We start from the raw sequence: 13479 nt of genomic DNA on the forward strand, positions 1-13479 counted from the left end.
TAACCCATTAGAACATTGAAAATTACATATTGCCCCTGGGTAACTATAGATATTAAGATTTCGCCTCCTAGGAAACTTTTGCCTTAAGCACCATGGCATGTTATGTCATGTCTCAGTTTTAATAATAGACCTGCAACGTACGCGTATACGCGTGCAACGTATTCACGTGCGGCTTGCAGATTAATTCTGGCATCGGTACTGCTCCAGCGACTTGTATGCAAAAATATTTGGCCACGGTACTCATTGGTTTTGCATTTGTATCTTGGCTAGAGAGTGGTAAATTCTCACCTCAGAACTAACCGAAGTTGTCGCTAAGTGGAACTACTGCAATTCTCGATCATAGATGAGTCATTGTTCGTGTAAAAAATGTTATATAACAAACAAAGGTCTCGCAAAATTTCACCTTTTGCATGGTTTTAAGAAATGAGTTTTCCTTTCAAAAAACTCATTTCTTAAAACCATCCTAACATATTACTAATTAGCGAGTGCGCCATCAAATACAGTGGAGTCACTTGACTGTTCGAGTACGTACAAACACGCATTTAGCCGCAAGCGTTTGTCTTGTATTTACAAGTAAACCCAAAGTATCCTAAGATTATTCTTACTTCGTTTGAGCATTTATTCATTAACCTGGGATTTCTTTTTAGATTTGATAGAAGTAAGTAATTAGACTTGCACCGAAAAACAACGTATTCTAACATTATTCTTACTTCGTTTGAGCATTTATTCATTGACCTAGGATTTCTCTTTAGGTTTGATAGAAATATGTCATAAGACTTGCACCGAAAAACACTTGATGTGAGCCTGCGTTGCTAGCGGTTTTTAAAAACGGAGCAGCTGAGCCACAATAGGACCGGGAAGGAAAATAATTACATAAACAATTCAAAGTCCCTCTGCTCCAATTCGCAGCTTAAGGTGATTCCTCAGTTTTGCACTACTCATCCTGTACTGCGCATAAAACTCAGGCGAATAACCGTGCGCATTTCGAGAACACGGTATTGTCTTTCAATTAATGGCCAGGCAAAGAGGTACGATGGTCTCTGGCTCGTGAACGAGCACAGTGACCTGCATTTTTTATTGTATAATTTTAGCGAACAAACTTTCCCCTTCAAACTGGACGAATTAGAAACAAATTCAGCGAAGGGAAAAAAGTTTCCACAAACTCCGTTACCCGATGATGCAAATTATGAACTTCAAAGCCACGACTCATGGAACGTGTAGAGTCGATGTCGCATAAAATTGCGTGATTTTTCACAAATTATATACCAAATTGTTCCATACGCTCGAGACCCTTTACCTGTCAAATTTTTTTTAAATGTTTCTTTAAACACCCCTGCTTCCAGCTACCTTAAATGTACCGTGAACCGGTAAAATGATGCGCGTGATTAGTTCCAGAACAGGCATGAGTGGGGTAAGTTTGGCTAATTAAATCTCTTAAACGAGTACGGTGACCTGTCTTTTAAATTGTATTTTTCGAAATAGACATTGGTAGGGAACATTTAAGGAGAGTTTTAAAAAAATGTTGAATAACTTTTGAGCAATCACCTTGACAGTCTTTATTTTCATTGGGCGACCAAAAGTCGTCAGCTACGTGGTCTAACCAATTTTAACTGATATTGCGTAAATTCAATTAGGCTTTAACAATATGTTGTGTTCTTGGGTATGGCTCTTAACTCTCACAAGGCTTCCCCCACTCCGTGTGGCACTGGTCGTTCAAAAGGTGGATAATGGTTGATGTAATCTCTATCCGGTGGACAGCGCAGTACGTTTCGTTATTTCTTCTTCGCGGAATATCGATTTATTCATCGCATAACGTTACCCGATTTTGAACGACTGGGCCCTCAGTGAATAGTGAGTTTTGGCCCGGAATTGAAAAGATTCATCGTTGACCGCAGATGATTACAGCAGCATACTGTGCGTGGACTTGGAAGACTGTACAGGGAATACTCGATACTCTGCATATAACATGTTTGGTGTTATTAATGCGATCCTCGTTAATTAGTCAACTTGAGAATGGGGAAAGAAAATTGTCGAAAAGTTGACCTCTAATGGTCTACAACCGCATCAATCCATCAATCGGATCCCGAGACCGTAAAGTGATCCTGAGACCACAAATGATCCCGGGGTCGCATATGATCCCAAGACCGCAAATGATCCCAGTCATTCCTGGCACCTCATTATTTTGTACAGTAACCTCAATGTTGTGCACACCGATAATATCGGAAACGTGGGTTTCGTTTGAAGCTACTATCAATGATTGTTAGAGGCATTAGACTTACGCTCCACTTCATTTGCAAAAGACTAAATAGATCTGAAGTACAAAACTTAATTTTGATATAAACTTAGCGAATGTCAACCGTCACAGGTCCTATGATTAAACTATAAAACTGTCAGAATTCTTACCATAGTCCAGTTTTGTCCATACCATGACGTCATGAAACATGGCGTCACGGTCCAATTTTTAAAAACTCAGAGATATGCACGATTTTCTTTTCTTTTTTTTTTTTTAAAAAAAGAAAGAAATTCTGATAATTCTCAATATAAGTTCTTCATATTTATCAAATAGAAGTCGAGTGCACATTGGTTTAGTCCAAGTGCACGGCCATTGTTGTGGTGACTTGATGTCCCAGGCCGTTATGGCGTAATGGCCTCTGCCAGCTATCGATTTTTTCAGTTTTCCTAAAGGTCCTTTTGTTTTTCGTTTCAGCTCATGGATGATTAAAACAATATATGCCACAAACAGGCCTACTGCATCTAAACATTTCCGCACATAGTTGCTCGAGCAGAGTTGGAGATATTTTCCTCCAAAGATATTCTGAAAACTTGCTGTTGGATAGTCAAAAACATTTTGCCGGGTACTGGTTTTTATTTCTGCTCCCGCTTCCCGCTCAATCCAAGTCTGATACGTGCAGTTGTATCTCTGCAAACATATGAATAAGCAGCATTTTTTTGGTAATTTTATTCCACAGTTAGAGTCGTTTAACAAAAATTATATAGCCATCGCTTCTTTTGATCTTAAAATACAAGATTTCAAGTTTGCTCATTTAACGGCGTATTCTTAAGTCAGAGAAATTTTTAATTGGTCAAGTCGAGCGAAAATATTTATATCACGGCTTATTTGATCAGGAAATGCCATTCACCACAAGAGGTCAAGATAATGATTATAACGACGAACATAACTGAGACATGGCTTTCAAAGGAGCATGGTGGTACAACTAGTATTACTACTACTGAATGGTTTGTATCATCGTGGCAAGCTCTCCTCCAGTGCTGATGGAGTGAACTGTATGAGACTGGAAAGGACATCAATACTCATCAAAGAGAACCGAGATGAAAATAACACCAGTGGATTTCTCAACTGTCATGCTTACAACATAACTATAGCACAGTGCCATCCTAACCAAACTTGGCCCAAATGCTAAGTATTATGAGTTGACTAATGTGTGTAAATAATAGGTCAAAATATTTTATTTCCTGGGAGATATACGTCCCCATTTCCAGCATTTTTTGTACAATTAATAAGCGAACTTTGCCTTGCTGCTGTGTCAAACGGAAAAGCCACCTACAAATTCAGTCCACTATGTTGTGTTATATATCTATCAGACCTCAAGAACATTGAACTGTTTGAACTTGTCTGTCTCATTCATTTGATTACCTTTACCTAAAGAAAAGAAGATGTCTCCTTGTTTTGACAAAGTCCAAAAATAAGGATATTTTAAGGCCCAACATCTCCATTAAGCGACCACCTATGATCATAACTCCAACATGTCCATCAAATCAAATAGCAATTTGCCTGCCTTTGATGTATTCTGTGACCAAACAATAGCTGGTCGAGGATAGACAATGTTCCAGAAGAGACCGGACGACTCGGTTGATTACTAACGCAACTGGACCGACTCCAAACATGGCTTTGGTAACCTGACTGGTGAATTTTGGCTGGGAATGGACATGATTCACCGCCCAACCTCAGATAAGAACAGCACGCTGCGTGTGGACTTAAAAAACCTTGAAGGGGATTCTTGTCATGCTGAGTATAAAACGTTTGTTGTTATGAGTGAGAATTTCAAGTACAGGCTAGTCTATGGTTCTCATCCGGGTAAAACGGAATTATATATATATATATATATTTAAATTTTGTTATCGTTATAGTAGCGGGAGAGGGGGAAGGAATAAATACTGTAGAGGTTCCCAAATTATTTTACATATATTGCGATGTAGGTGAGAGGAATATTCTCAGCCCACCTAAATGCAATCTTGGTCGACGCATACCAAGTGTTGAAATTATTCCCTTGTGGAATATGCACAGCTGGCGTGAAGGACCGATGCAAGTCTGATAATGTGCATGCAGAAATCATGTGACGGCATTTTCATTGGCTGAGAACACGTCATTTAACCTCTTATCAATAAAGGGCAAAATTACTGAGCGCTGATTGGTTGAGAGAGAGGGCATTTTTTCTTAATCGAGGGCATTTTTAGTAATCAAGAGAGGGCATGATTACCTGTTAATGATTGGCTAATCCGTTGCATTGCTAATCCGTTGCTTCCCAGATAAAAATAGACTGCGCGCGTGATTTTCCTTCGTATAAATTTTGCCCTTTATTGATAAACAAGTAATCCCATGAGACCTCGTACTATTAAGGATTAATTGCACTTGAGTTTTTTAAATTTTGGAAAATTTTGAAAACTCTCGTGCAATTAATCCTTAATAGTACTTGGCCTCATGTGATTACCTATACAAACAGTGCAGAAAGTTGAAATTGAGCGCAGAAAGTTCAAATCGAGCACAGAAAGTTGAATTAAATTGATTGACATGAAAGTCGCGAAAGTACAAAACAAAATTCATGGGGACAGGTCGGGAGAAACCTCCAATTACAAAAAGTACACACAATCGGCTAAAGGTCTGGATATCTTGATCTTTTAAATACGGTGGTAACGAAAATTTGAAAAGTACTAGCCGAAAGCCCTAAAAAAATGACTTGAGGAGTTTCACGCAACGGTTGGTGAGAGAGATGGGAAGGATTACGAGCGTGGCAGCTTTCGTGTAGTTATTACTGCTTTGAAATAATTCCTAACAAAGGAAAAATACAAAAACTCAATTGTTTATAACAGAGAGTTTAAAAACTCGAAGAAATCAGTGCAAATTGTTGAGGAAAAAGCTGAAATAATCACAACTAAGAGGAAAACAGAGTCGAATTGTTATATGAATATTATTAAAAAGTTATCGCATGCTCATCTCGTATAATTTGTGATATATCACCACTCAAATTTCACTCACCCTACGGGCTCGAGCAATTTGGTCAGCCTTTGAAATATTAACTCATGCTGATTTAATCAAAATTGAACCCGAAATCGTGCGATTACCTGTGATCGACCAACTTCCCTCTTGCTTTATTTTGAACAAACGAACTTCTATTTACGGGTTATTTTAAGCTATGGACCCTGAACTCCAACAGATTCTTTACAGCAACGGTAAGAATTCACTCGCAGCGACAATTTTACCTTCAGAGCTTTTTTGGAGTAACTTAATTCCGAGAGAGCACTCTTTACAGCGTTTTTTTGGCTTTTAGTACAAGCATAAATGAGAACTGTGCTCTAATTATAGAGATGAAAATTATCGCAATTAAGGGGAGAGAAATTCGGGACGGTAATAACAGGGTGACTGCTTAATAAGCTGCCGCTTAGTACAGGTTCGACTGTACTTACCTGCTGTTACTGTAAATACTTGGCACTGCTATTGATAACTATACTGCCTGTTGATAATAAGAACATAATGTCAGGTTCAAGGTGATTGTTTTAAATAAGGCCAATTAGTAAATAATGCTACATACTGAGTTTGTAAACAAAACAAATGTAAGGATGAGTTTGTGAGAAAACAATGAAATAAAAATAAACCATGTGAGTCAACATTGAATATCACCTGCTATGTGTGAAGAACTTTCTTTTTTATGAGGAAAAATATATTGAAAATAATAAAATGTCCTTTACTTTATCAATGAGGACGATAGAAAGAAAGAATGATAAGCAGGCAAGGTTTCTTATAACAACTATTAGTATGGGTAATTACATGATTTCGAGTGCAATTTAGAATAAATAAGCACTTGTAAATTTTTTCAAATACCACAAATTGCACTCACCCCAGGGGCTCATGCAATTCAGTTGGTTAATAACTTATCATAATAATGCAGAAGCAAAGCGCGTGCATCAAGTGCAAAAAATAATTCATTCAAACCCTGCAAGTGACATTATGCATTCGGTAAAAACAACCGTGTACGATCAAAACAATAATATGCAATGATATTTTCACATCTTTGAGGCGCAAAAAAGTTCAAAATCCTGCTAAACAGTTCAAGGAATTGTTCAGTCTGGTTTGTGACTTCTTTGCACTGAATTAACCCTCTTCTGCATTGAATTACCTGAAAACTGCATTTGTCTTAACCAATCAGAACTGAGTAATTCAAGGTGCAGAGTTCCATCTGATATATCAAACCATGGTAAAAGTGACAAAACCTGGCCAAAGTGTGACAGAGGAATAGGGAAACGTAATGCTCAAATAACTTTAAAGAAGACAGGAGTGTTTCCTCAAGTCGACTCAGGTGAATTGACTCTCTGCATACTTTTCTATTCAAAACACCTAGAATTTTATTTGGTTTCCACATACTGCATAATTAATATCTGAAAGCTCCTAATTTCTTTCGGGTATTTGTGCAACATAACAAAAAACCCTGAGGGCCTTCGTTACAGAAGAGAAAGCGGAAGTCACAGTGGCCTCACCATCAGTCGCTTCTGTAGCCGTCAGTGTTGTTGGACGGATGAAAGTTAAAGCGACTGGTTCGGAAGGCGTGGTATTCCTGAGCATATCACTATAGATGGAGAAAAAAATGCCAATAATAAAACTGAAATATTAACTTTCGTGCATTCTTTTGAAAGCTGCACTCAGGACAGTTCAACTGTTCCTGCCATTATTGACGACGTTTTCACTCAACTTAAGGAAATCATGCAAGAAATTAACTCTCTTCACCTCAGGTACGATAACGCTGGTTGTTATCATTGTGCATCAACTCTACTGAGTGGCAACCAAGCATGGAATCAACCTGAAGCGCGTTGACTTTTCAGACCCGCAAGGCGGATAAGGTCTATGTGACCGTAAGGCCGCCACGATAAAAAAGCACATGAGAATCTATCTCAATGCTGGCCATGACATCGAGACAGCATCGCAAATGATGACGACCATTGAGTCATCTCGTGGAATGGCCGAAGTCAGCATGACAGTGAGCGGTCCACAGCCTACTCTAAAGTCAACGCCAGTGAAGTGGGAAGGAGTAAGTTTTATTAATAACAGTGCATACACCAACTAAGGTGTGCTGGTGTGGAGAGCGTATGGAGTTGGTTACGGTAAATTTTTACCTTGGAACACTTTCCGTCAACAATGCAGTAGCCCTCTCCCTCAGTTAAACAAGCATACAGATAATGTAATTTTCAACGTTTCTTTTCAAACCGTTAAAGCGAGATGAAGGGCAGAACAGACAACACAATTGGCTAGCAAGGGAGAGTGACAGTGACGATGAAACCTGTCAAAAAGGAATTGGGTTGTTTTATTGTCCGGAGGAGGGGTGTATCAAGTCCTTCCAGCATTTCTCATCCCAAGAAAAACATCTGGACCGTGGCAAACACGAGTATGCCCTAGAAAAAGAAACGCTGTACAACAAAGCAATGACATTGTACGCAGCTGAACTGGCGCACGGGGCTGGTGCTGTTCCTGAAACTGTGGATGAAGATGTATCTATGTCGTTAGAGAATGAAGGTTCAGCACTACCGATGGGATGGGCTCTGAAGTCAGCGACAGTAACAAGAAAGAACGTCACTGGTTCTCAGAAAAATTATCTTATTGAAGTATTCCAAGAATGAGAAAGCACCGGACAAAAGGCTGATCCTACTAACCGTTCGAAGGCAATGCGAAGAGCTAAGCACAGTGATGGTTCTAGTATTCGGCTAGCTTCTTAGGCAAGAGTAATAATAACTAGCAGGGTTGATTTATTTTACGCCATGATGTGAGTTATACCTTCCCGCACACGAGTCTGTAGTATCAGTTGGTGCAATGATTACACTAGACGTTTCTTGAGTTAAGTGATACGCAGTAATGGTTTTATCACCCGCGAATGTAAACTTTTCAGGACCACTCTCTGAAAAAGATAAATGTAAAGTCTTACTACCGGTACAACTTGAATAACTCAACAAGGCATGGTAGCCTCTGTAAATCTGGTGAACGTGGGCTGATACAAACATTTTAGTGAAAGTTGTGGTTTTCTAGTTTTTACCCCAATACAGCATCTTTTTAATAAACAAATATACTAACACTGTACTTCGCTCTATTCCATATCTGCAGTGATGGGCTATACCCTTTGCAGATCTTTCGCTTCATCGATAATTCGAAAAGTACAATGGCACTTTTAATTATGATAGATTTAATCATGGTCGAGTTAAATGGTTGTTGCTCTTGTTTCTCATATTCAAAACTCGAGCTAACTTCCCGAAGCCACGTGTTTCACAGTCCAATGTTCCAGTTTTGCGGAATTGTCGATTTCATTAGACCTCAATTTGAATTAATTAGCGTTATTCCGCATGCTCAAGAGAAACATGCTTCACGAATAACAACATTCCGCTTACATTTGCCGGTTTGCAGTTTGGTTAGAAACTAACATTAATAGGCAAAGATCTCTCATGTGAAGTTATTACAGTCTCCTTTTCAACAAAATTGGGAATGGAGAAACCTCAAATCAAAACAATTCCAAAATACGCTTTGTAAGAGCATGATCAGGAGGCGTTGACTATCCTGATAAGTAATTTTGCTTTCACGTGAACGATGCCGTAATTTCAGGACTGTAGCCCTCTTCCTTGAAACAGTGACATGGAAGTTAAGAGAATATTATTTTAATTAAGCTGCAGATTGGACGTAAAATGCGAAACAATTGAGTTTGCGTGTGTATGTGTACTTTTTCGACAAATAAACCGGCGCATTTTATCCAACTTTATAATTTGATTAAATCACGTTGAATCGTTTCCCCAAAAATCCCTTTGCAGATCGAAAAGAACTGCTCTTCGCCTTCCAAACGCCATATTTTCAGTCAATCATTTTTTATAGCACATGGTTCAATAACGGGTTGCTTTTGACCTATTTTTAAATTAGTTAGAGGATTGTGTAAATAAATGGTCAAGAACTGCGCAAATTGCTTTCAACATATGTTCTAATGTTGTTTTTCAAGACTTGGTACTTTTCATCAGTTCAGGTGTTTCCATTTTGTGACGTGACGCTCCGACATTTATCTAAAATTTTGAGCTTCAAAAGCGGCATTATATTCAATATTCAGCCAAACGGAGTATGCAGTGATTTGTTTCACTCTAACGCCTACTTTACTTGAGAATATGAACCAAATTGATGTTTTGGCTGTTGCCATCATATTTTGAAAATGTTGGTTTTATGGCCACATTTGCTCTTATTAATAATTGTATGGTATGTGACGTGTCGATCAGGATTTATCACATTCTATACCGTGTGCACTGGTTTCAACGCCGTTCGGCCATCTTTATTTTTGTTCGCCCTACACTATTTCCCTCTAATCAAATTTATTTAAAATGCTTCTGCTTAAATGAAAGCTTTCGCGGATACTCACTAAAAATTTACAGAAAGTGCAAAACTAAAGCTTAAGCCTGGCAAAAAACTCCCATAGGAATGTTGAAATCGCAGAAGCAAACGTCGCAGAATTACCATACTAAAATATTGGGTACTGATTCATTTTGCAAGTGGTTTTCTTTCTTGTGCAAATAACATTTTCAGTAACTTTCTGGATAAAATCCTGTTGCGTTGTGGACATGGAAAGTCCAAGGCTAATAACCAAGTCCAAACTGATTTCCGTTCTTTTATTCACCTCTTTCTCTAAGTAAGCTTACACTGTCGAAGACGACGCATTCTTGTAAGATAAATTTCCTTTCTTGGAAACTAAAGACAATTCTAAAGAGAAAACTGAGCGATTCATTTTGTATCACAACGCTTCCTTACATTTTGTTAGTGTCGTCATTTCGTTGACTTTATCACAGATTAACATTGTTATTCTCTTGTTGACGCTTGCGCAGCAAAGTATTCTCCACCATCATGTCAAACAAACCTGAATCCTTGGCGACTATATTAACAACGCTCCGTGGACCAAAGGAACAGCATAAATTGCATTCTAGGAAGAATGGATTTCCTTCAACGTCTACTCGGAAGTCGAATACACCAAAATCCTGTAAACCTAACTCTCGAAAAGCTCGGCAACTTTGCTGTTGAATACGATGTATCAGCATCTCCTCTTTTCTGGAATCAAGGAACCAAGTTTTAGTTTCTGGAGATTCACCTAGAATGAAAACAAACACAGAAACAAGCAAATTTTTAACAACTTCTTGTTGAAAACTTTTTCCCTTAAAAAGTATCAAGAGTGTTTTCGAAGATACTTGACGACTATTGGCTGATTTTTAAGTGAAAAGCAGCCAAAACGTGAGACAATAGTAATCGAGAAGTCTCAGAGGATTGCTCAATCTATAGAGAGATAAATATTTAGCCTGCCTCTATAATATTCACTCGAGTTCTGTCCTAAAGCCAAGTTCGCAATCTTCACTTGAACGAAAAAAGCAAGCAAAAGAAAGGTGGAAGAAGAAAGGAAAACTTGTGCAAGAACTTTTCCAACAAACAGAAAGTCAGAGCGTAGGAACTGAGGAAAACTGCAAGGAAAAACATTCATTTTGACGTATCTGAGCTTATCTGTTAAAAGAGAAATACGACGACCAAGTCCGTATCTATTGAAATTCAAACAGACCTTTCTATGCAAGACAAAAAGTACTTGGAAAACTCAAAAGGAATTACAGGTTACTGGAAACGCAGTCCTCTCAAAGCCTTAGTTTGAAGCTGACGAGTCGAGACGAAGCCGAGTTTTGTAGATTAATTTTTTTTTTGCTGCCATCATCTGGCAAGGCATTTATAATTTGGGGTCACCTCTCCCACAAGATACTTCTCACACAATCAACAACGAAGTTTTGGTAGGACTGAAGACATTTGTAGGCTTTGAAGTGTTCCTTTACCATATCAGGAAACTCGACCTCCGGCCATTTATCCATCGATCGAAAGAAAAAGTTGGCACTTACAGAGTAGGGATCTAGTCCTGCAGAACGTTTAAGCCTCTCGCAATTTTTTTTATTATTTTTGTTCTCGGCGCTGAGTAAATCGCAATAACTTCGTAAAAATTGCACGCGATCGCCTTCGACAGCCGCCATGTATGCAAAATAGCGGCATAGGTACGATTAATGTGGGATCACGTGACACAAACCTCTATTTGGGATTTAAAAAATTTCTGAGCTAGGAACCCAATTAACTTGAAAAAGTGCTCTGAAAATGTGGCTTCGTAGCACATATGTTAATACCGGTGCTGTTGATAAAATTAAGGACATATATCTACAGCACTTACCAACAGGTAATCCTTTTTCATTGCAGCTGAGCTTGTCTTCAGTTCTTCGAATGTCATTTTCTCGTACTTTATACTCGATGCACGACAAAGCTTTTAATTCTCCAGTTGCTGCTGATTTAACAACAGCGCAGCGAATTTCCCGTCCCTCTACGTACCTGCCGAAAAAAATAAGAAGAAACAAAGTAATAAATCGTTGAATAGGATTAACTTTTTTAATTGAAAAATGTTATAAGGCTGCAAAATTACACATAGTCTCTGACCAAGGTGTGTGGCCCCACTTCAATGAATACAAAGGAGGGGTCGAATTATAATGATAAAGAAATCTAGTACGTTAGGAAAGCACCATGAGTTTGCATTCCTGAAATAGCTTGTTTAAACGTTCTAAGGCCTGCTTAGTGCACTAATAGGTTTTGCAGCCTCCTGTTATCTTGTTGTCTTGGTATCCCGCCAGAACTTATATACCGCTTACCTCAGACTGACCCTTTGTTTCTTTTTAACAATTCAAGCCATTTCCATGGGAAAATGCAAATGATCACGTCGGGATTGGTTTCGCTCTACCATTTGATTGGTCGAGAAGGTGGTACGATTATTTTCACCAATCACAAAGCACACTTAAGAAAAAAGTTAGGTCAGCTCGGATCACTTTCGACAAGCAATTAAAAATTGCTTTCTTTAAATTCATACATGTCTCAAACCTCATTGAGAACCATCTGATCTAAGAGCTACCGAAGTTAGGCTTTTAGGCTCTTTCGGAGATGCACAAATTTTTCTCGAGACGTCTGTGAATAAACAGGTTTCCTCGTATTTTGAGTTACTTACAGTCAAATCTACACAAGTTTTTGAATGATTCTATGCATTTAAACAAATGCTTTCATCGGCAAATCAGATTCATCCGATTTGGGATCCGGCCTCCAGTTTCATTCGCATATAAGCTTGACAACAACTTGGCTTGTCGGCATATCAATATCATCACGGTCAAAACTGACAGCCAAACCATGTTCACTTGTACACGCTTCCTCGACTTTTACTCTTACTTAACAGTAATGCCTACCTTTCAATGATCACATGATCTGAATACGATAACGCATGCTCAATAGCTGCGTTGAGCACCTTGGAGTCTTTCACTAATCGCACCGCTTTGGTGTCTTCTCCTTTACTTGCTTTAACAACACATGGATACGTAATGCGTTCACATTCTAGCGGGTCACCTATGGCAAAATAAATCTTAAAGTCAATCCGATTTAAATTCCTAATTATGTTTTTTTACATTAGTCGATGGTGAGTTACGGGCGTCAACAAAGCCTCGTTGTGTCATAGTAAAACGGTGTAAAATTGAAACAAACTGATACAACTCCTTTTTTAATTAGCAGTGGTGCTATCAAGAGAGGGTAGACTTGGTAAGGTATAAGTTGGGCGCAATTTGTCATTTTACCCCGAAATAAATCCCTTTCATTTTTTCCAATTTGAAACTGTTCTCTTTTCTATAACTTTGCTTTCAATATTTTAAACTACTCAGTATTGTGAACTTTTTTTTTAGCCAACCTCATGTTTTATATTTCACACAAAGTACACGAGCTTGAGAAGGAATTCAAAAACAAATATGGTTTTCCTTTACAAGAATGTCGCTTGTACCTTTGTGGTAAATAAATCCATCAGGACAGGAAACATCGCCGTAAGAAACTAAAAAACCGCGTGTGGTCAGTTTGTCCATGGAAAGATATCGTGATTCCACTGATCCACCTACTAATGGAATATCCAATGCATCAAAGAGCGCCCTGTGGATAGGAAACGAAAAGCCTCTGTCAGTATTAAAGATAAGAGATCTCTGTATTGTATGGCGGAAACTAGTTAAGTTATCATTCTCTTTGGTTCGTGTAAAGTTGCCTTTCAGTTCTCCACAATATTTCTATAAGCATGAAATTCTCATTCAAATGCGAGGCCATCAAGGCTAATTTGTATACACACAATGAATGAAAATCATGCGCGC

The 13479-nt window shown here is 38.5% G+C and overlaps 1 protein-coding gene across 1 annotated transcript in view; it reads right to left on the minus strand.

The window, feature by feature from the left end:
- Nucleotides 1-9901: 9901 nt before the first annotated feature.
- LOC149048510 (uncharacterized) overlaps nt 9902-13479 on the minus strand; it is an 11417-nt gene continuing 7839 nt past the window's right edge. The window contains exons 4-7 of the mRNA XM_089198784.1: nt 13125-13267; nt 12544-12700; nt 11493-11647; nt 9902-10388 (exon numbers count right to left, since the gene is read on the minus strand). Coding sequence (XP_089054910.1) covers nt 10087-10388; nt 11493-11647; nt 12544-12700; nt 13125-13267 — 757 coding nt within the window. The 3' untranslated portion in view covers nt 9902-10086. The remainder of the gene's footprint in view (nt 10389-11492; nt 11648-12543; nt 12701-13124; nt 13268-13479) is intronic.

The sequence above is a fragment of the Pocillopora damicornis genome, chromosome 3, assembly GCF_964200805.1.
Source record: "Pocillopora damicornis chromosome 3, jaPocDami1.2, whole genome shotgun sequence".
Lineage (NCBI taxonomy): Eukaryota > Metazoa > Cnidaria > Anthozoa > Scleractinia > Pocilloporidae > Pocillopora > Pocillopora damicornis.